Here is a 20,955-nt window from a genome sequence, read left to right as displayed (position 1 = left end):
AAAGGCTCCCAAAGGGCGGTAGTGGATGCATGTAATGTAGAGTTTCCACGTCGAAGCTGAAGGGCGGGCTGTGCTGCTCCACGACAATCACTTAGCGATGCCGTCGCGATTGGATGAATGTATGAGCCTAGCGCTACAGCCATAGGCACCAGCCTCACCGGCGACCCGCAACACGGTTGCTGATGCAGTTCACCATCGAGTCACATTTGGGCGCCCTTCTAAGCTTCAGCCAGTTTGTGTATAAGTGTCTTTGGTTTCTCTTCTCTTACGTCCCTCGCCCAAACTCCTGCTGTTTGACTCCCAGTTTTACCAAGACAAACCGGGGTCTGGTGACTCTTGCTTACGGCTTGCACATTTATTAATTCGCCTAGGGCGCTCTTCAGATTCCCTATTCAGTACTCTCTTTCAACCGCTCTCCCTCCCTCTCTGCCAAGATGGACTTCTCACGCATACTCAGTATGGACCTCAACTCCTCGAACTCAACCTTGAGTCTTCCTTCCATACTCATGGATGCACTGGTGCCCGGCTATGGAAATATTTCCCAACTCATTTATCGTCTCTGTGGCATCGATGTCGGTTACGTTGTTTCTGGCTGCCTTGTACTGTTTGGCCTCTTTCACGGAGGGCAATTTCTCTACAACCAAAGCTTCGACTACATCGCTTCCTACTTCACCTCATCGATATACATCGAAGACAACGACAATCTGTACAGTCAGGTCATGAAATGGGTTGCTGAGCAGCGCATGACCAAAGTCAGTCGAGATCTCAAGGCCGTCTCCAAGTGGGTGAACAATTACCAAGACGACGAAGATGAGCTGGACGACGATGACTTCGATGTTCTCGACGAGAAGGGTATCTTCAACTTTGAGAAGTGGGCTGGCAACATCCCGCCGCGCTACGAGCCAAACTACGGAAGCGACAGGTTCTATCACGATGGACGCTACTTCCAGTTCTCACGCGAGAAGAAAGAGAACAAGTGGAGTAGCGATGATGATGAGTCTCTGGTCATTCGATGCTTTGGTCGCAGCACGCAGCCTATCAAAGACTTGCTCAATCACGTCAAGAGATGGACACTTAACAAGGAGAACAAGATGACTAGTGTCTACCGAGCACCTGCAGAATCCCACGGCGGCCGTATGTGGAATCGTCAGTCCTGTCGTCCGTCCCGGCCAATGCATACTGTATCCCTGGAGCAGCAGCAGAAAGCCAAGATAGTAAGAGACATCAACGAATACTTGCATCCCGTCACGGCACGCTGGTACGCATCGCGTGGTATCCCATATCGACGCGGTTATCTCTTCCATGGTCCTCCCGGCACTGGAAAGACATCCTTGTCGTTCGCTCTAGCTGGTATCTTTGGGCTCCCAGTCTACTGCATCTCACTCAATGAGGTCGGTCTTACAGAGTCGGACCTTGGAACCCTGTTTAGCCAGCTTCCCCGCCGCTGCATCGTACTTCTAGAGGATATCGACAGTGCTGGACTGCGCCGCGATGATATGCCAACTGGCATGGAAGGGACGGATCCCATTTCGCCTGCGTCTGAAACTGCTGACGGCTCCGAAGATGGCCTCACAAAGATCAGCAAGACGGATGTGTTCCTGAAGGATCCGAGCAAAAAGAAAGCCGCCACCGTTGCCACCAAAAGCCTAATCAGTCTCAGCGGGCTGCTGAATATCATCGACGGCGCCGCATCCCATGAGGGACGAGTTCTTATCATGACGACAAATTGCCCCGAGAACCTTGATCCTGCGCTGATCAGACCAGGCCGTGTGGATCTTCAAGTGCTCTTCACCCTCGCGACACGCGAGCAGATACGCGACATCTTCACACGCATGTACAGCACGGAATTCGACGCTGGGGAAGTCAGAAGCAGAGCTAGCAGTACCAAACCCACACCCAATTCTTCTAAGACGACCAACAGGCAAAATGACGACCTCCTCGCACTTGTCCGTGCTGAATCAAGGCTTGACACTATTGAGCCGGAGAAGCTGGTCGAGATGGCACAGCAGTTCGCCGATCAACTACCTGAGGCCAGGTTCTCGCCTGCAGAGATACAGGGCTACTTGTTGATGCGAAAGCAGGACCCCACAAAGGCGCTTGCAGAAGTTGGGAAGTGGAGGGACGAGATACTCGAGTCTAAGCGGAGCGGCAAGAAGGTTGTCAATGTGTTCAACTGAGTTAGAGATCACAAAATCCTTTGCATGGCGATGGCGTTTACATGGTGGAGGGTTTCGGTTGGTTTTCTTTGCATTAAAGCAAAGCACGTGGGCTTGTGCAAGCATCGCCTTATGTAGTGATGGAAGGAAACAAATACCATCGCTTTTTCTCTACTTCTATACCTGAATAGCTCACCGCGACTTTTTCAAATACCAACTTGCTCTACATAAGCCCGTCTCTGTCGCATACGTCACGTCACACCCAAGTCAAGCTCGACTTGTGAGGCTGTGCGAGATTTAGCGGCGCAAATCTAAACCTAAAAGGCGGCAAGGTTCCAAGCCAATCCCCTTTCGTCACCGGATCGTGCGCATCTCGTATTCGAAATTGACGGTTTATGCTTGGCAGAGGTGCAAATGTGCGGCTGAATGACGATTAGAAAGAACAGAACATCAAAGCGAGTTGACAAATCCACCCATCTGAGCGACATCGCTACTCCAATTTTTATTCTTCTATTCTCAAACTGAAATTCACACTGAAATCAATAAAGAAAATAGCAAAGGAAACGGACAACGCCCTGCATGGCTGTACTTAGTAGCGCCGCGCCTCATCTAGGCATCTCCACAAGGGGCTTTTTGTGGCGTTTTGCGCTCCTTGATACGATTAGTTTCTCACAAGATACACAATGCACCATTCTCTTTTCAGCGCGAAAATGCACAAAGGCGGGGCCCCGGCCCCTGTGCGCCTTACGGCAGGGCTAAATGTTAGGCTTTCAGGAGAGCGTGGCCGACATATACGAGATGGCGCTTGCATGGCGTTCAAGGCAACACGGGAGCTACGGCACGCTGGTGGGTGTGTATTAAAGAAGATGGTGTCCCGTGTGTTTTTCGTACGTGACGTTCTGCTTTCGAAGTGTGTATTTACGAGGAGGTTCTTTTTGGCTTCTTTCTCTGGACTCTCGGGCTTCGATTCAGTTGGTGAAGAGTTGAAGGAGGAAATCTGTGGACCTAGAGTCATAGTAGGATAACGCGAAGAAGAGGTTATTTTTCAGGTTCAAGACGAATAGAGACGACTCATTACGACGACTCACAACAGTCCTCACGGTTGGAGCAGACGAACCTGCATCTCTTGCCGCCGCCGTACTGCGCCGCTTCGTACTCGTCGAATACATACCCTGGGCCGCACCGTATTGGGACTTGGTCTATTTTTCCCTTAACATGAAAACCTTCACAGCGCTTTCGGCGCTGATAGCAGTTGCCTCTGCGCAAGGCATAAGCTCTAGGTTCGGCAGGACAACACAGTCCTTGGATGTCAAGCCGACATCGATAGGAGACGTAGAGCCTACCGCCACAGAGACAGTCTCCGGCCCAATACAAACAGAACGCGCATGTGCGGCAATAGCAGACTCTGTGTCAGACACTGTTCTGAAACTCCCAGCCGTGGACGCTGAGCTTGCATATGCATGCCTAAAGACCGTACCTATTATTGCAAAGGATGCTTCGTCTACAATCGATTCGATAAAACAGATGGTGGAGTTCCAATCAACACTATCATATCTGAAAGATCCACCGAAAGGATACCCAAATGGAGCAGTAGATATCATGGCAGGGCTAGAAGACATCAAATCAAGAGTGAACAAGGGAGATTATACGAACGAGTACGATTTCGAAAACGACATTGCCTCTCTCTTGGTCAAAGCGCATGACGGCCATCTAAACTTTCAAGGCATGGCTTATGCGGGCGCGTTCAGGTGGCGGAGAAGCAGTAGCATCGCCCTGATTTCGGCGTCCAAAGATGGCAGTGAAGAACCGAAGGTGTGGGCAATCGCAGACTTCAACACCACAGATACCAGCTACACACGCTCGCCTATCACGCAAATCAATGGAAAGGACGTCGCTCAATTCCTGCAAGACGAGGCTAATCTGATTGCGTATCATGATCCAGATACCAGGTACAATGCCATGTTCTTTCTGCAGTCCGCTGAGAACTTTGGGTACTTCACGAATCCGCGTTTTTACCCTGGACCTACGACTAGTGTTACGTATGAGAACGGGACGTCAGACGAGTATAAGAATGTTGCAGTCGTCGTGCAACCCAGGGCATGGCAAGATATCACCGACCCCAAATCCTTCTACGAAACATACATCATCCCGCAAGCAAGCTCGCGGAAAATCAAGAAGCGAGACCCGAACGACCTGCCAATGCATTTGGAGAATCCAAGGGATCATGAGTTTAGGAGCTATTCCCCCATACAGCAGGGTTCAGTACCGCTCCTCTACCCTAAACCTGTTGTTGCGCACTCTGCCCCCAAGGTTCCTTTGGCCGGCTACTTCCTATCTACCAGCGTAGGCCAAATCGGCGTCTTGGTCGTTCAAACATTCAATACCAACAAAACAGCCGAAGCCGTTGAGTTTCAGGCCGTGGTGCAAAATTATATTGCCCAAGCCAAGTCCCGCGGCGTGGAGAAGCACATCATCGACGTGCGGGCCAACGGCGGCGGCAAGGTGTTGAGCGGGTACGACATGTATCTCCAATTCTTCCCATCCCAGGAGCCACAGACACAATCGCGATACCGCGGTCACCGAGCCAGCGAACTCTTCGGGAAATCAATATCCTCGTTCCTTAAACTCACCTCGTTGAACGCCGAACTTTTCACCTCGCCCTTTAGCAACGATGGATACGTCAACTCGAAGCTGGAAAAGTTCAATAGTTGGGCCGACATGTATCCGCCCGAGACCTTCCACAACGACCGCTTTACGTCACTGCTGAAATACAATCTCTCAGACCCGTTGATGACATCCAACCCGCGCTTAGGACTCGGCATCACGGTGACGGGCTACAACGACCGATCAAATTTCACGGCCGACCCCTTCCGCGCAGAAGACATCATTATCCTCTCCGACGGCCTCTGCGCCTCGACATGCGCCCTCTTCCTCGAACTCATGGTCCAACAATCCCACGTGAAAACCCTCGCAGTAGGCGGCCGTCCCCACTCCGGTCCCATGACCCCTGTAGGCGGCACAAAGGGCACTCTAGTCCTACCTTCTACCTACCTGCAATCGCTCAGTGCCTACACAATCCAAAACTTCGCATCCTCCCGCTCCGAAGCGCGAGATTGGGCGTCCTTTGTGCCGAACCCGTTTCCCATCGCAGTAGCCGATGCATCTGTTAATTTCCAGGATAATATCCGCGCGGGTATGGAGAAAGGGGGTATGCCGACGCAGTTTTTGAATGATAGTGCTAGTTGTCGGATTTGGTATCAGCCGGATATGCTTTTGAATGTTACGAAGCTGTGGGAGAGGGCTGCGGTTGTGGCGTTTGGAGGGAAGGATGGCGGGTTGAATGAGCAGTCGTGTGTGTCGGGGAGTGTGGCTAGTCGTGAGATGCAGGTAGGGAAGGGAGAAGGGAATCCGTCAAGTGGTGGGAATGGGACGGCGGATAAGAAGGATGCTGCTGCAGGGCTAAGGCCTGGGTGGGCGGCCGTTGGGGTTTGGGCGGTTGTTGTAGGTGTTAGTTTCTTGGTGTTGTGAGAGGATGTGTATGTATTTTGAGGGATATTGTGGAGAGGTGCATGCCTGGCGTTTAAGCACTTTGCGATTCCAGTGCGGTTTATTATATAGACATGATCTGGCAAATTAGATACCCTTGACGAGTAGAGTTTGCTCGCTCTTGAGATGTACACCACAATACTGCAACCTAATTTGTGTTGTTTCTCCACTGAACTACTCACTAAGTCCCTGTGGCTAGTTCGACTCAATGACTCACCATCATTCACAGCTACATGTTCCATACATAGCTCAGCTTTCCAATCACTTCTTGATACCAACGACGACCAGATTCCGCGGGCTGTGTTTGTACTCAAACACCGGCTCTACCCACGCATGCTCAACCTCATCCTGCTCTTTCAACCACAGCCATCGGTCCGTAACAACAACTGACTCAACAACACCCGCACTGAAAGCCATTAGGCTCCACATAACACTGAGCTCTTTCTTCCGCTCTGCATAATCAACTTCGTACTTTCTGATATCTTCGTCCGTCAAACCGTCCAACTTCTCCCGAATAAACTCGGGATCCACTTCACAAAATGAGTTTGGACTGACAAGCTTCTCAATCGCAGCACGCACGTAACTGAGAAAATCACTGTACACAAACTTCCGTAGCGTACCGATCGTAAGCGGTGTGCTTGTGCCGTCTGAGCTCAGTCCAGGCCCACGACCATAGCGTGGTGTCCAGTTCACTTGCGAAGTGTGGCCATTCGCCGAAACAGCACTAGAAAGGCCTTCAGCATCGAGTGGGGCGGAAATGACACCGCGATCGAGGAAAATGCGTTGCAGAAGAGCGCGAAAGAAATGACGTGTGAAGAAGAGTTCGCTGTCGTCATGACCCCAGTTGAAAGGTGCTTGGACGGCCATCATGCGCGCTGTGATGTTCAGACGGACGCCTTTGGGCCGGCCGTCGTCCACGCCATCGCTTCCGACACCTCCATCGACGGGTTTTAGTGGCCGGTATGGGAGCGGGTATTTTTCGAGTTTTTCTGACATGGGAAAGCCATGGGGATCGAAAGCGTTTGACGTGGCTACTAGACGCGGATGATTTGGCCGGAGAGTAGGCAGCTTGTATGTCGGCGGGCCGAGACGCTCGGTTACGAGGTTATAACAACACCCCACCATGGCTACGGCGGATATGTGGGGGTTGAGGAGGAGGGAGCGGAGGCCGTGGTGGACGAGGTTGCCGCAGGAGTGCAGGGATATGACCATTGCGTTGACTTCCTTTGGCTTTGGCACAGCGTCGAGGGCTGAAGGCTCTTTAACGACGGTGGAAGTCGAGGTGACATTATCGTCTTGGACGCGAGAGGTGTCAAGGACTTGGTCAATAACAGGTGTGAGATCGCCGTCTTTGATGATGTGTTCGACGTATTGTACGCTGCCGTGGCCTTGGTTGTATATCTGAAGGTTTGTGGTAATGGTCGGTTTGACTTGATTGTCCGCAGTCGACTTCAACAAGGCCGGTTGCTTCGCATCTGATTGTAAGACAACGTCGCTTTGTACCCCATTTTGGAGTTGCGAAGCGTTTGAAGGAAGATCGGTGTTTGGCAGTGGAGTACAACCATTCGCGTCACATCCCGTCTCTAGATTTCGTTCCTCCGTGCTTGCTATAGGCCCCATAACAGGAACGGTGGTGGATCCATTGGCCTCGCTCTTCTTACCAATTTTCACTTTCCCATACTTGGCTCGAAACTCTTTCTTGTTCCTCATGACTACAGGCTTTGGTACCAGCTTGGCGAGGACGTCCATGTTCTTGGCTCCCTCGATGTTGTGCTGCTTGCTTTCCACAGCTACGATGTGCTTAGAGTACGGCGCGGCAGCAAGGGCTCGGCCAAGATAATTCTGCCCGGAGCCAAAATCGACAAGATGCGTAATGGGTTTCTTGTCAGACGCTGCTATCTCAGAGGTCAGTCTGTCGACATAGCGCGCAAAGTTGTCGACCTCGTGTACTTTCTTGACTTTCATGCCCATGGCGATATGGCGTGGTATGGCTGCCTTTGTAGGTTTGAGACCAGAGTTTGGTGGAGGAAACTCGCGGGCTAGCAGATGCTTTCGCACACGCTTAATATACTGTAGTAACTCTTCTGGTGGAGGTGGCCCTCCTCGCCAGACGGAGTTTTTGGTGGCATCTTCTACATCAAATTGACGGAGATCTTCCCTCATCAGTAGGTCCAGGATGTCCATAATGTCCCGGGTCTTGAACCAGTCCCGCCATGGTTGAGGCAAGATAGCTGAGTAGAGATCAGGTGACCTAGTATAAAAATCGAGGATGTGAACGCCGCCACATAATATTTGGAGTAGCCTTGAGGAGGTAGTGAATTCCAAGAGTGACTCGACATACTCGTCGACGTCCGAGAATTCAATAGGAAGGGGCAGAGCAGTTTCGGGCCCCATTGTGTCACCCGTAGTCCCTCACACGAACAGTCAGCTTAGTTTGATTCTGTACTCTGGACGTATAACGATTCATGAGGAAAAGTGCAGTCGAATGTGCCTGTGGTGGGATTTTTTTAGGAAGTTCTGGGTCCGTGCGGTACTGAGCCCCTGCCCTGGATATCCGCGGCATTGGACAGCTTCATGATGACGCTCCAACATCGCGACTTAGGCTTCCACACGTCCATCTTCATTCACTAGCATTGCGTTGAGGCTTGGTTTGTATCGCCTCGCCCAAGATGATGTCCTCACAGGGTGACGAAGATCCCTTCCTGCAGGTACAAGCGTAAGACAGTCCTGTTGGAAACCTAGATAGCTGTATTGACGACTATCACAGAGATGTTTTGTCTGCCCTCAACACTTGCCGGCCCCTGTTCAAATCCTACCTGCGCATCCGGTCCTCTGCTTCTTCCGCGAACAGCCCCGAGCTTCGAGAAGCCCGCAGCGAACTCGAGCAGACACTGCAAGATCTCAACCAGGACCTCGAAGATCTGGTCGAGAGCGTCCAGGCCGTCGAGCATGACCCCTACCGCTTCGGGCTCGAGATCGATGAAGTCGAGCGACGCAGGAAACTGGTCAAGGATGTTGGAGACGAGATCGAGAACATGCGCGAAGAGTTGCAGCAGACGGTCGACAATGCGCGCAACAAGGGAAAGAGTGCAGTGAATGGAGATGTCCTGCCTGACCCAGACTCATTTGAAGAAGAGGACAACTACGCAGCGTTTGAGCAGGAGCGACAACTCGAGATGATGCATGAGCAGGACGAAGCCCTCGACGGCGTCTTCCGCACCGTGGGCAACCTACGCCAGCAAGCCGACGACATGGGCCGCGAGCTCGAAGAGCAGGGCGAGATGCTCACTGATGTCGACAACGTGGCTGACAGAGTGGGCAGCAAGCTCCAGACGGGCATCAAGAAGGTTGGCTGGGTCATCAAAAAGAACGAAGGTACGGCTGGCCATGGAATACACAATTGACACTACTAACTGTTCGCTTTGTAGATCGGTGGTCCAGTTGCTGCATTGCACTCCTCATCTTCGTCTTAATACTATTTCTCACTCTGCTTGTCATACTCTGAGGAGCTAGCAAAAGAAAGGATCCATACATTGTCCCGCGCGGCCCTACAACGAGCACCTCTCGGGAGCTAGCAATCCGAAACTGTATACTTAGGCAACATGGAACAACCGCCCGGATAACAAATTGTGCGCTCTGGCTTGCGGCAGTAATGCTGCGGTCGCATATCCACGATGGCGCGCCGTATCCAATAGATTCGCTCTTTGTCTCAACCGGATAAACATGGGGGAAGGTACCATGGATATCGTCGTTATATCTCCATGGGTATAGGCATGATAAAAGCATCGGAAAGTCGTCGCACGGTGGCATTGGCCAGCGTAGACGGATCTATTGGTTGCCCGGGGATGTTCGCGGCTCCGGGGCAATGCAGGTATGCCCCTGGCAACCTCGCATTATCGTGTTGTACAGTCGCGAGCCACGACCTCGCCGCCCACGACGCCCCATTCGCTCACCATCACATACTGATAGCGCAGCACGAAGCTGGTATCAATCCTACAGTGGTGTCTATCAATTCAGTACAAGTTATGACGGAGTTATACCAGACTAATTACGTCTTTATAGACTTCTATCAACATGTGTTTCGTCCACAAATCTCCCAACCAACAGCATTCCTCAGTGTTCTCCCTCGCACAAGATCCTTCGCTTCCCCAGTTCGCCTTACAATTGCTCTGTCAACTCGATGGAATGCACTAACACCTCCCCAGCCGCTCCTCATCTGCGCAACCGGTCCCGCTGCTTCTGAGACACAGCTGGTCTGGGGACCTGTTCAGGCAAAATCTTCATCTCCACCACTACCTTCGCGGCGACCAGTACAGGTTTACCCGTTACGCCTGTCGCTCTTCCTTTTTCTTCTACAACTGTCGCTCACAACTCGACATTCTGTTTACATTTTAATGCAATCTTGACGATGATCACGTCGTTCACATTCGCTTACCACTGTGTACAGCCGTCACTCCTGCTCGACCGGCATCAGGCGACTAAGACCCAGAAGTGACTGAATGGATAGGCCAGACCGCGGCAGGCGCGGAGCTGAACATCCGCCTGGCAAATTCGAGATCAAGACGATCGCCATCAACATCAGCATCAAGGTTCCGCGTCGAAAGTTTACCTTGATAACCATCTCGTTCCTCCTTAATGTTCTGCTCTGGAGCTCTCTCATATGTCTTGGTATTTCAATCTACCAGGTCGCATCGGATCCCAAAGACACAAACAACATTGCGCCGGTGGTGCTAACATCGACCTCCGTAAGTTCACTTTGGTATATTCATAATAGCATTACCCTTATCAATATAGGCTCTTGTAACGATAGCATACACCTTCTTTCATACCATCATTTCACTCAAGCAACGCATATGGACGCATCAACGACGACATCCATCCGCTGTCGAGAAGACTGACTATGTCGCCATTCGCACGGTAGTCTCCTTGTGCGTCCTCTGGCTTTTGACGTCTGGTTGGAACATGATCATTGTCGCTCGCAGGCCAATATGCCTACCCGAGGGACCCGAGGGACCAGGAGCTCAAAGATGGGAAATTGGGTCGACCTGTCAAGTCAGCCGTATAGACATGTCGTTCGCCATGATCGCGCTGTGAGTGCACCTCTGAACTCAATATGTGGGACAGGAATTGACTTGGGTTCAGCATTGCGTCGTGTACCTTATTCGGTGTACTCGGTGCGGTTAGACGTCCTTTCGAAGCACACCTATTCAAGCACGGTTACGAACAACCGGTGGATTATTATTCAACACCATGTGTTTCCCGAAGAGGCTCCCCAGTACGGCCTATATCCTATGCTTCGGATAAGCAACTTCATCGACGAGGCAGGTCCGTATCCACCTGGAGAAGCAACGCGTCCATATTCTCGAACACGGATGTTGACACGCTGGATTTGAATTATGGTCCACCGCCATCGACTATTCACGCTCCTTCTCCAGTCCGCTCATTAGGGCTGGGAATCTTCACCTCGAATGCTACTCCACCTCCAATTCCATCTGCATATGCCGCTCCAATGCGGACCTCGTCGTTTGAGACACTACCAACTGGCTTTCACCCTTCCGTATCCCAGCACTCACTATCACGTCCGCCACTCATGTCAGGCCTCGTGTCAACATCCGGATTTGTGCCATTATCAATACCCGCACAGTATTCAGCCTCTGCATGGCGGGCTGTTCACCCGGCTAGTCCTGTCCCGTTAGGTCCTGCCTCACGCTCGCAAACACATCTTCCTAGCACAGGGTTCTTGTACCGCAACCGCTTCTCACGCTCGTCGGTATCTCTTACGCGGCCTCGCCGTCTCAGCTATACAACACCAGTGGGCAGCGTAGCTTGGAGTTCAAGAAGTGGATCCACAGGACCTGAGGGCCGAGACAGCCCATTATCCGGCGATGATGGTGCATTCATACGCGGAATGAGTCCTGTCAAAAGCCTTAATGCTGGCGGCCATGTGCGTACAGCCAGTGCGCCAGACGCCATGGCCGGTGCTCAAGAACCCGGGGCTGTCGAGCGCATGGCTATGGGGTGGAAGCCGCAACTCGCAAGGCCAAATGCAAGTCAAACCGAAAGCGAGACTCAAGAACCACCTCCGCAAACTATATCAGAGAGCCACTCTGTGCCGGTCAAGCTAGTCAAGCTTGTGCAGAGCAAATCGGCAAACTTTCTGAGTCGGTTCAGCCCGGACACGAGTCCAGATGACAACGTGAAGAAACCGCACGAAGAGCTTGAGAAGGAGCTTGTTGCCAGATCAAGCATTGCATCATCACCGCCGCCTCGACGATCAAGATCTGCGGATCCGATGAGGCATTCTAGTAATCCTGCCGATGCGGCTGCGACGATGCTGAGCAAGATGCCGCAGGACCTTAGGCTACCTAAGAGTAGGGTGTCGAGCGCTGAGGAAACAAGTCAGAGGGTGATGACGTTTGAGGAGGTGAAGAACAAACCACTGCCGAAGATTGCGGTGTTGTGATACCTCTTTTAAGCTCCCTCTCTCTCCTCTCCATTACATGTATTCATTCTTGTTGTTCGACTCGGATTGCGAACCGACTGAATACTCATGATTACAATCAAGCTTTAGATAAGCATTTTTCTTGTTGTTAGGGTAGATAACATCTGGTACCTCATTCAATGGATGGAGGAGGTTTGTGCATCGGGAAGTAAGCGTGCTAGTTAGTTAGTGCATGAGTAATCTTATTTTATATCCACCGCTCGATTGCGACGCACGAAGCAGGACGAAAATACACGGAAAGATTCATCATTATTTCTTATGCAATTGATAGGTACCAACTAATTGCTCGGACTTGACAAACATGGTAAGCAGCAAGCAACAGTATCCACCTATGCACTATAAACTTAGCTCCTAGTGCTTGCAAAGTTATCAATCGGCGCATCAGCCTTGACAGACTCCCAAATCTGCTGAATACTCTCAGCCGCCTCAGCGCTCAACTTGCCCTTCTTCAGGCCCTGGGCCGTCTGCTCAATCTGCTTGATGCTGCTCGCGCCGAAAATGACACCATCGTCGTCGCCCTTGAGGATGGAATGGTACGCAACCCAACGGTACGCGAGTTCAGCCTTGCTAATCCCTTCCTTCTCGGCGACTTGGTTCCACTTGATGAGCGCCTCGCGGAGCGCAGGCTTGTCGTAGAGCTTCGAGTACAAGCCGCCAATAGCCTGTTCGTTGAAGCGGCCCGCACCCGCATCTAGATCAGCAGCCGTCTTGGTGAGGAAGCCGCCCGCAAGGGGTGAATAGGCGTAAAAGGAGATGCCGAGCTTGCGCAGCGTAGGGAAGAGCTGCGTCTCCAAGTGACAGGCTACGGGGTTGTAGTTGCCCTGGTAGACAGTGGGCAGCGGGTAGCCTTTACTCTTTGCAATGTCATAGACCTGCTGCACCTGCTCTGCGGAAAAGTTGCTGAGGCCGAAACGGCGGAAGATGCCCTTCTTGTACGCCTCATTGATGCCGTCGAGTGTCTCTTCGAACGGGCTGCTTGTGTCGGGCGCGTGGATGTAGAGGATGTCGAATTGCTTGATCTTCACGCGCTCCAGCGAGTCCTGTGCATCGCGGATCACCTCTTCCTTGCTGACATGGCCGGGGTCAAAGCCGCCGGGGAGCTTGGTGTCAATTGTGAAGCTGGTGCGCTTGTCGAGCTCGCCGATGGCTACTTCGGAGCCGGGGTACAGACGCGCCGTGTCGATGTTTGTCACGCCGTTGGCGAGGAGGACGTCAAAACTCTGGGCTTGTACCTCAGGGCTGTGTCTGGACAGCGAGGCGCCGCCAAAAATTGTCTTCACCATTGTGGTGGTAGGCTTCAGGTGGTACTAGGGCCGGTGTTTTGATAGATGGGGTGGGTGCTCAAAGTGGAAGTTGGGATACGGGTCGCGGAAGGCGCAATTGATGATGCTCTCGATACTCAATGACGTCGGGTTTGCTCGATGATGGCTCTCTTCCAGAGCGCTACATGCCTCTCCTTATATACTCTGCCCGCTATCCATTCCGTCCGTGTGCGTGCACCGTGACTTCTGTGACGCCATATCATAGACGAACCAATAGCTTTGTTTCGAATCTACCTCGGACGAAAACCCACCAAGGAGGACCTCCTAGTTCGGACATATGTGCTATTGTATCATCGTGGTGGGTGGAAAGTCATAGACCAGCCCCACTAGCCCGCCTACCCCTCCCGGTACTTGTTGCACACCTGCATTACGTCGTGACTTAGCATGGATATGGGTGGAGTTAATCACCTTCGAGAACTTAACCAATCAAGAAATACATCCGGGGCCTAGGTATACGAATGCAGGGCTAAATGCGAAGCGATGGCTGGAGCATAGCACGCGCGTTAGTATGCAGCCTTGGGTCAGAATGGGGAGTAAAGCCAATGGAGCTCCTGAGGCACACGACCTGGCAACATGTTTTATCTAACCTAGGTGCACCATGTCTTTGGTCCACATGACGACCATGACAGTCTCACGATGGAGAACTGTGCGAGCTCGGAACTAGTTGAGTTGATTACCAATGTACATGTAGGATACAACAGTGACTATTAAACGTGTGATTATCAAAACGCTAAATATACTTTCAAGGGATATAGGTTGTGGAAAGAGACTTGGAAAAGAAGATTCGGCAGGCGATAATATGCCCATATATCGTCAACGCAACAAGTCGTTGCGGTACTGCAACAGGGGTATGCCGCCACACGCGAGGGGTTGGTCGAAGATAGAAGTCGAGAGACGCCTGAACATGGCAGGAAGGCCTAGTATTCCTTCGCCTCCATGCCGTTAGGAGGCTGAGGCACCACAGTCTTGTCGCCCACATTCTTCCAGTCCGTACTCAGGACCGTGCCGCCACTCTCTTGGTAGCTCTTCATCATCGCTCGCTGTTGATCGGGGGAAGCATCCTTGTATAGCTTCTGGAAGAAGTGTGAAGTCTCGTCGCCGCGAATCTCTTCGTTGTCTGCTTCCTCATCTGCTAACTTGTCCCAGTTCTTGGTGCCCGACTTGGATGATGTTGGGTACACTGGAGCTGACTCTCGGGACTTATTCGTGAGAATGTGAAAGGGGATGGTGGATTTGTTCTCGCCCTCGCCCTCGCCCTCAGCTTTGACTTCGCGGTCGCCTTCGAGATTGTGCCATTTCACACCCGACATTTCTTTCTTCAGTGTGACCTCGACCTTGGTGGATTTTATTTGGTACTTCGATTGAGCGGGATCGATGGGCGCGTAGAGAGGGTCGAGGACGTAGCTGTAGTCCGACGTTGAGCCGCTGATAGGGAAGGATATTGAGAATGTGTCTTTTTCGATTTCGACGGTCGCTGACTCCTTCGGTACACCCTTGGCGAGGATGGTGATAGTGACGCTCTCGTTGTTCTGATACCAGTCGACCTTGATCTTGTTCGCAGGGGTTGGCACGACAGGCTTTGGACTGCTGGCTGGCATGTCTGTCTTCTTTGGCGCATCGTTTTCGCCCTTGGCTGGGTTGGAAGGCATAGATGCGCTGGTGACTTGTACGTCAGGGACGTTCTTGACTGTGACCTTCCGTCTGTCGTCGCCGTCTGGGATGTCCTTGAGCTTTGCTGCAAGCTTCACGTTCCACATGGGGAGCATCTTGTCCTTGGGGTCAATCTCCTTGACAATGCCAAAGAGGTATTCGGCGTCACCATATCTTTCGAGAGAGAAGAGGGTGAGAGCGCGTCGGGATTGGGCATCTTTAATGAGCTCGCGTGCGCCACGTTTGTGTGCAAGAGCGACAGCGAGGTCGGCGTCGGCGAGAGCTTCGGTGTACTTTGATGAGCGCTGGTAAGCTGTAGAGCGGTTGATATAATACTTTACAGCATTCGGGCTGACGGCGAGAGCGTCGGTGAAGTGCTGAATAGCTTCGGCATATTTGCTCGCGCTGAGAGCAGCCTCGCCCTTCCGAGCGTGATCCATGGCGGGGTAAGTGTCGCTTGATAGAATCGAGTTTCGAGCAAGTGCACTGAACAGCGAGGCCTTTTATGCGCAGTTTGGGTGTATTGACGAGCTTCTAAAAATTAATGTGCACTCACAGGTTGCAGTGTTTGGGCGTGGTGTTGAGGATTCTCGATGACAACCGTGGGCAGAAGCAATAAATTCACCAGGTTGCTGCCTTCCAAAAATCTGGGGTCCAAGCTACGCTAGCCAAGAATGGCCACCGCCTCCACCAACCTACAGTAGGTGTGATCAAGGACAATACGAACGATGGCGGGAATGTGGGGGTAATAAAAGCTTTTCGGATCATTAGATGTCTTACTAAAAACACGCAAAGAAAAGTATTCTCTCCTACGATAACTAACAGGGTACAAAACACGAGCCTCTGTTGGTATATACCAGAAGGAGAAAAGGCCTCATGTAAACTCCAGCTCTTTGAAGCAAAGAAAACGAACGCGTTCTACATCTATTTCTTACGGATGTTCACACCTCAGCAATTGTACAGCTCCCTCCATGCTCAGTCCCTCTAAAATAATAGCACAGCGCCAAGGAGAACACTCGCAGCTACCATACCCATGAATCGCACGGGAACATCAACACCAGCAGCGGCACCCTGGCTGGTGCTGCCGCTAGCACTAGAGCTACCATCGGGAGTGCGGGTAGGGTTGCCAGATCCAGCAGTAGCAGTGGACTCGCTCGCTTTACCAGCAAAATGCGAGCCGGAACCAGCAAGGCCAGGACCTTTACCAGCTCCATCGTTCATGTACTTGGTCGCGCCCTTGGGGATGGCGGGCAAGGTGTTGGTCTTGACGTTCCAATCGTCAGATCCAGGGGGGCACTGAGAAGCAGAGCCACTCTGCTTGAACCCGCCGTCACCGTTGGGGTTGGCAGTCTTCTTGTACGCTTCCTTGAGGCGGTCAAAGTCCTCGTTGGGTGTGATTTTGCCGTTCTCGATCTTGACAATGCCGTAGCCGTTGGGCTCAACAGTGTACTCGTAGACAAGACCACCAGAGTAGACGCTAGTCATGTTGCTGTGGTACAAAGACGCAATCTCGCCCCATTGACGCTTGTTGGTAATGCAGCCAAACTCGGACAGAAAGATGGGCTTGCTGTAGTCCTTGTACGTCTTGACCTTTTGGTCCCAGCCCGAGATGGTAAACGAGGAGGGGTCGCACCACGAGTAGTCGTTGAAGGCGAAGAAGTCTGAACGCTCATCGTCGGTGCCGCAGTTGAAGTACAGGGCTTGCAACTCGATGTTCTCGGCAACATCAGCGGCAGAGTATCCGACGGGAATGGTACGCGAGTGCTTGTTGGAGATGTACTGCTTCATGTCGCGGGTGACGGCCTTGATGAACGGCGCCGCATTGGTGTTGTTCTTATCGTTGATGACCTCATTGCCGGAAAAGAAGAGGAGTAGGTTGTTGTAGTTAGCGAAGGCGTCGATGGTAGCAAAGACAGACTGCAGATAGACGTCGTTGTATGAGCGGTGGAGAGTTTGAGCACTCTCACGGTTGAGCGAGTATTTCGGCGTGTTGGCATCGAGAGCCAAGTAGATACCAGCGTCGTCAAGCAACTTCATGCCCTCATCATGGTTCTTCGAGTTATCGATTGTGTAAATGCGAATCGTGTTGATACCGAGCGACTTGAAGTTTTCGACATCACGCTTCAGGCTCGGGATGTCAAGAAGAGGATCCTGCGCGTCTGCGGCACCACCTGGAAGGTATCAGTATTCCACCACATATATCTGATCAACACAACAACGAACCTGGCTGATAAGCAACACCGCGAACGTAGAACCTCTTGTCGCCTGCGAAAAAGGCATTGCCCTTTACTGTGACGGCAGGGAGTTTTCCCTTTGTTTGACGAGCGACAACATTCGCTAATGCTGGCGTAATGCTCGCCACAAGAGCGAGAGCGGCAAAAAACTTCATGATTGTTCCGTAGAAAAAGAAGAGGAATTAAAGAGGGTTAGAAAAGAGCAATAATGGTATGTCTAACGAGTGACGACAGATAGGTAGAGAAGAAAACTCTCAAAACGGCTCAAAGACGGAGACTGGAGACTTGGAAACAGGAACCGGGGGCGTATTTGAACCAGGAAGCCACCAAATCTCTTGGTAGCCCCCCAATCCTAGATGTGGAACTGCCAACCTCATCGTCTGTCTGGCGTCGCTGGTCGCCAAGTCCACGAGCGTTGGCACTGCGCGCGGAATCGCGGAGCCCAGAGGCCAAGCACCGGGTGGTGAATTTGGAGAGGCGCGCCCAGGCTTGGTCAGGGGCACCGCGTCCAATAACGGACAGGAGCTCTCCATTAATGACATTCTTGAAAGCGAGGTGCTTGCGCGTTCATCTTTCTCGAAGCGGGAAATCGCCTCGTTGAGTGGACCTTGAGAATCCAAGAAGCCTAACTAGAGGGCAATTTGCTGATGGCGAAGGCGAACAGAGGACTTGAAACGAGGAAGCGCTCGGTACTAGCGGAAGAGATTGCGGTCGCTTCGAACTGGAGGCCGTGGGGAGCCCAGCAAAGATAGCAGCGCCGAGACATTGTGAGCAGCGTCACTGACGACATCGTTGCCGCAGGATAAATAATGCGATGGAATGTAGCTGCGACGATGCGCTTGGGCCAGTCTTGGTGTTTTGTACTTCGAACATGTCGCGACGGTTTATTTTTAGCCGGAGCAAAGTTGACGCGCTGATCGTGTCTTGGAGCCGCAGCGCAGCGACGTAACAGACAACATTTGATGTATATAGCGATGGATTTGTCGATGATAAAACTTGAGGGATGAAGCTGCCAGGCACTGTTGTCGTAGTTCCAAGCCTTGGACGGTAGATGAGAGGATGCAATAACCCTGGTCACCCAACTGGGTTCTGACGCGCACAATGCCTCCGGGGCTACTTTATACTACTTTATACTACTTCCTTAGATGCCGTAAAAATGCGTGAGGATACTGCGAGTAGGCAGCATCGCGGAGAAGTTAGAGGTTAATATGCAGCAAACGTTCTGTCTGCGAATTAGACTCCAACGTACTCTCACTAGTACTTCTGGCTGGTTATGTGCCAGTCAGGTAGATAGCAACTCGCTGTCGCCATCAACTTTCTTCTGTCTGCCAAGTAGGCTTCCACGCACTATCAATCACTGAGTACTTCTTCCATGTGTTGTGCCTCTGGTATACTTCAGCGCACGGTCACTCGTACTTCCCAGTGGCCAGTTAATCGATTACGCTAGTGCGACTCTCCCAGCTCCATCGCACGACCTGTTGGTCACCCGTAGCAGCTGAGCCTTTTGTGGAAATCGGACTTCTCAATTCTCAATCATGCATGGTAGGTTTTTTGTGCAACTTTTGTCCTCTGTTCTCTCACTCACCAGTCTTAACTGCAGCCTTCCGTGAGAGCTCGACCGACGCAGACCGCGATCACGCGAGAAAGCGCCCGAGGACGAATCAAGAAAACTCGCAGATGCAGCGAACTAAGACGGCTATCAAACAACAGCGCAATCTAGATACGGCATCAGCCTTGCCTCCCGCCGCGCAAGTCATGGATCCTACCGCTATGTCTTTCGAGGCAAAGATCGGGCTGGCGTTGAGCGGGTCCAACTGGCAAGAGCTTGGGAGCAGCAGCAAAGCAGCGGAGCCCTCTCAAGACGAAGTAGTGCAAGAGACGCTTGATTTTGAAGCCGCAGAAGGCCGAACAGAGGCGCCAAGAGAACTAACAGAGAAGCAAAAAAAGAAGATCGAACAGCAAGCACAAAAGATCGCACGTGATGCCGGCGATGTTCTTGAAGTAATCGAGTCGGATGCTCTCACTCCAGTCCCTACAAATGTTACATGGGATCAAGATCCAGAGCTGCTGTGTTGCTACAATTGGCTGGCTTCCACAGATGGGACTAACACGATCTTTGGTGTGTTGGGCTCTCTTGAATCATTCAACAAGCCCTAGACTAACGTCACATAGTTCCTGGAGAACCCGCGAAGTGGTCCCCACCCACGTTGCCACACACTCTCGAGCGTGACAGTGGCTTCCAATACACAGATTACAACTACGCGCGTCAGCCCCGAGATCCATACTCGCCAATGTTTCACGCTCTCAGTGTCATGAACCCAAACTATCAATTCAATGATGTTGATGTATTAGCAGATCGAAACAACTTGCGAGTCCTTCTCGAGTTTGTGCAGGGCAAGTCCAACGGTCCATTTCGCCTAGATCTCTATCTCGTCTTCAACACACTCATTATCGTGCGCAATCAGTCAAGGTGGTGGACTCACCACAATGGCCAGAGCTACGGGTGCAACTTCGAAAAGTTCTTCACTCGTTCTGCAAAGGGTATGGAAGACGCAACGAGCCACTACCGAGCAATCAAATATCCCATGGGACCTCTTAATGTTGTCTGCCGTTTCGAGGCAGATGCATACGACGATGGACTCGTCTCGGATGAACTCTCCCTATCTGAGGCGGCTGCTGTGAGCGGCGGACTCGCACAGCGGCCAAACTTCGTCCACAAGGCACCTATCCGAGTTTTGCAAAAGGGTCATATCGTCCCCACGGCCCAGATGGTGGAGCTCAAGACGCAAAAGCACGATCCAGAGAGGTATAAGCCAGTCGCATGCCAGGATCAGCTTTGGTTCGGCCGTACTTCGCTACTTTTCACCGGACCATATGAGTTGAACACCGGTGTGATCCGTCGTGTGAAATGCGAAGACGCTACAGCAAGAATTAAGCACTGGGAGGACGACAACCAAGAGAATCTCAGGAAACTTGTTAGCTTGCTAACTCAATTGAGGGCAGTGTTGCAACGAGAACGACGACCAAATCGGGCAGTTGTTCTTGTACGCGAGAGTAAGGGCGGTCCGCTTACCATCCGCTCAATGGAGGGGATGAGTCGTGCTGTGGGAAGGGAGTTTTTCACGAAACATTGGCCAATGTCGTCTGTTCCACATCGTGGTGGCTATCATGGCCGAAGAGGTGGTCGAGGTGCATTCAACGCTCCTCGTGGCCGCGGTCAATCGTACGGAAATCAACCGTATGCCAATCAGTCGTATGGCAGGCAGCCGTATAACAATCAGTCATATGGCAATCAGCCGCGAGGCAGTCAGCCGTATAACAACCAGTCGCATGGTGGTCAACCATATGCTACTCGTGGTCGAGGCTTCTCCGAGCGAAGAAGAAGTCCTGACTACGGACGTGGTGGATCTCGGCATTAGGTTGTGGTGAGCCAGAACATCCTCCAGGAGGTTTGGTCTTGCTCTTTTGATAATGCTGCGAGATCTTTGCAATATGAGAACCTTGTCCGACAATCCGGCATTACTAAAGCCTGTTTGTTCACTTTC

The 20,955-nt window shown here is 51.9% G+C and overlaps 9 protein-coding genes across 9 annotated transcripts; 5 read left to right on the top strand and 4 right to left on the bottom strand.

The window, feature by feature from the left end:
* Positions 1 to 434: 434 nt before the first annotated feature.
* Positions 435 to 2,177, top strand: K460DRAFT_281449 (P-loop containing nucleoside triphosphate hydrolase protein; the record flags this gene model as incomplete). Its single annotated transcript, XM_040928493.1, has 2 exons — positions 435 to 1,594; positions 1,646 to 2,177. The coding sequence occupies 2 exons, from the start codon at positions 435 to 437 to the stop codon at positions 2,175 to 2,177; spliced, it is 1,692 nt and encodes a 563-aa protein (XP_040790659.1).
* Positions 2,178 to 3,371: 1,194 nt separating this feature from the next.
* On the top strand, positions 3,372 to 5,684 carry K460DRAFT_280146 (peptidase S41 family protein-like protein; the record flags this gene model as incomplete). The annotated part of the gene is made up of 1 exon (XM_040928385.1): positions 3,372 to 5,684. The coding sequence occupies one exon, from the start codon at positions 3,372 to 3,374 to the stop codon at positions 5,682 to 5,684; it is 2,313 nt and encodes a 770-aa protein (XP_040790658.1).
* A 279-nt stretch (positions 5,685 to 5,963) lies between these two features.
* On the bottom strand, positions 5,964 to 8,096 carry K460DRAFT_277792 (uncharacterized protein; the record flags this gene model as incomplete). The annotated part of the gene is made up of 1 exon (XM_040928204.1): positions 5,964 to 8,096. One exon carries the CDS (start codon positions 8,094 to 8,096, stop codon positions 5,964 to 5,966), a length of 2,133 nt encoding a protein of 710 aa, XP_040790657.1.
* Positions 8,097 to 8,371: 275 nt separating this feature from the next.
* Positions 8,372 to 9,207, top strand: K460DRAFT_375020 (uncharacterized protein; the record flags this gene model as incomplete). Its single annotated transcript, XM_040934726.1, has 3 exons — positions 8,372 to 8,418; positions 8,470 to 9,077; positions 9,131 to 9,207. The coding sequence occupies 3 exons, from the start codon at positions 8,372 to 8,374 to the stop codon at positions 9,205 to 9,207; spliced, it is 732 nt and encodes a 243-aa protein (XP_040790656.1).
* Positions 9,208 to 10,201: 994 nt separating this feature from the next.
* K460DRAFT_384303 (uncharacterized protein) lies at positions 10,202 to 12,429 on the top strand (the record flags this gene model as incomplete). Its single annotated transcript, XM_040935491.1, has 3 exons — positions 10,202 to 10,447; positions 10,497 to 10,792; positions 10,845 to 12,429. The coding sequence occupies 3 exons, from the start codon at positions 10,202 to 10,204 to the stop codon at positions 12,163 to 12,165; spliced, it is 1,863 nt and encodes a 620-aa protein (XP_040790655.1). The 3' UTR covers positions 12,166 to 12,429.
* A 7-nt stretch (positions 12,430 to 12,436) lies between these two features.
* On the bottom strand, positions 12,437 to 13,814 carry K460DRAFT_364089 (Aldo/keto reductase). Its single transcript, XM_040932940.1, has one exon. It carries the CDS (start codon positions 13,485 to 13,487, stop codon positions 12,549 to 12,551), a length of 939 nt encoding a protein of 312 aa, XP_040790654.1. The 5' UTR covers positions 13,488 to 13,814; the 3' UTR covers positions 12,437 to 12,548.
* A 239-nt stretch (positions 13,815 to 14,053) lies between these two features.
* On the bottom strand, positions 14,054 to 15,777 carry K460DRAFT_364088 (SGS-domain-containing protein). Its single transcript, XM_040932939.1, has one exon. It carries the CDS (start codon positions 15,614 to 15,616, stop codon positions 14,444 to 14,446), a length of 1,173 nt encoding a protein of 390 aa, XP_040790653.1. The 5' UTR covers positions 15,617 to 15,777; the 3' UTR covers positions 14,054 to 14,443.
* Positions 15,778 to 16,160: 383 nt separating this feature from the next.
* K460DRAFT_279386 (glycoside hydrolase family 72 protein) lies at positions 16,161 to 17,565 on the bottom strand (the record flags this gene model as incomplete). Its single annotated transcript, XM_040928327.1, has 2 exons — positions 16,161 to 17,347; positions 17,400 to 17,565. 2 exons carry the CDS (start codon positions 17,563 to 17,565, stop codon positions 16,161 to 16,163), a joined length of 1,353 nt encoding a protein of 450 aa, XP_040790652.1.
* A 1,600-nt stretch (positions 17,566 to 19,165) lies between these two features.
* Positions 19,166 to 20,829, top strand: K460DRAFT_375015 (uncharacterized protein; the record flags this gene model as incomplete). Its single annotated transcript, XM_040934725.1, has 2 exons — positions 19,166 to 19,529; positions 19,583 to 20,829. The coding sequence occupies 2 exons, from the start codon at positions 19,166 to 19,168 to the stop codon at positions 20,827 to 20,829; spliced, it is 1,611 nt and encodes a 536-aa protein (XP_040790651.1).
* Positions 20,830 to 20,955: the final 126 nt, after the last annotated feature.

This window comes from Cucurbitaria berberidis (assembly GCF_010015615.1).
Source record: "Cucurbitaria berberidis CBS 394.84 unplaced genomic scaffold K460scaffold_2, whole genome shotgun sequence".
In the NCBI taxonomy this organism is placed as follows: Eukaryota; Fungi; Ascomycota; class Dothideomycetes; order Pleosporales; family Cucurbitariaceae; genus Cucurbitaria; species Cucurbitaria berberidis.
Note: the sequence above shows the minus strand (reverse complement) of the source record. Positions and strands in the feature narration are given on the sequence as shown.

Excerpts from the sequence above, each read along its gene's own strand:
- K460DRAFT_364089 (XM_040932940.1), bottom strand. The coding sequence starts at position 13,487 with ATGGTGAAGACAATTTTTGGCGGCGCCTCGCTGTCCAGACACAGCCCT.
- K460DRAFT_364088 (XM_040932939.1), bottom strand. The coding sequence starts at position 15,616 with ATGGATCACGCTCGGAAGGGCGAGGCTGCTCTCAGCGCGAGCAAATAT.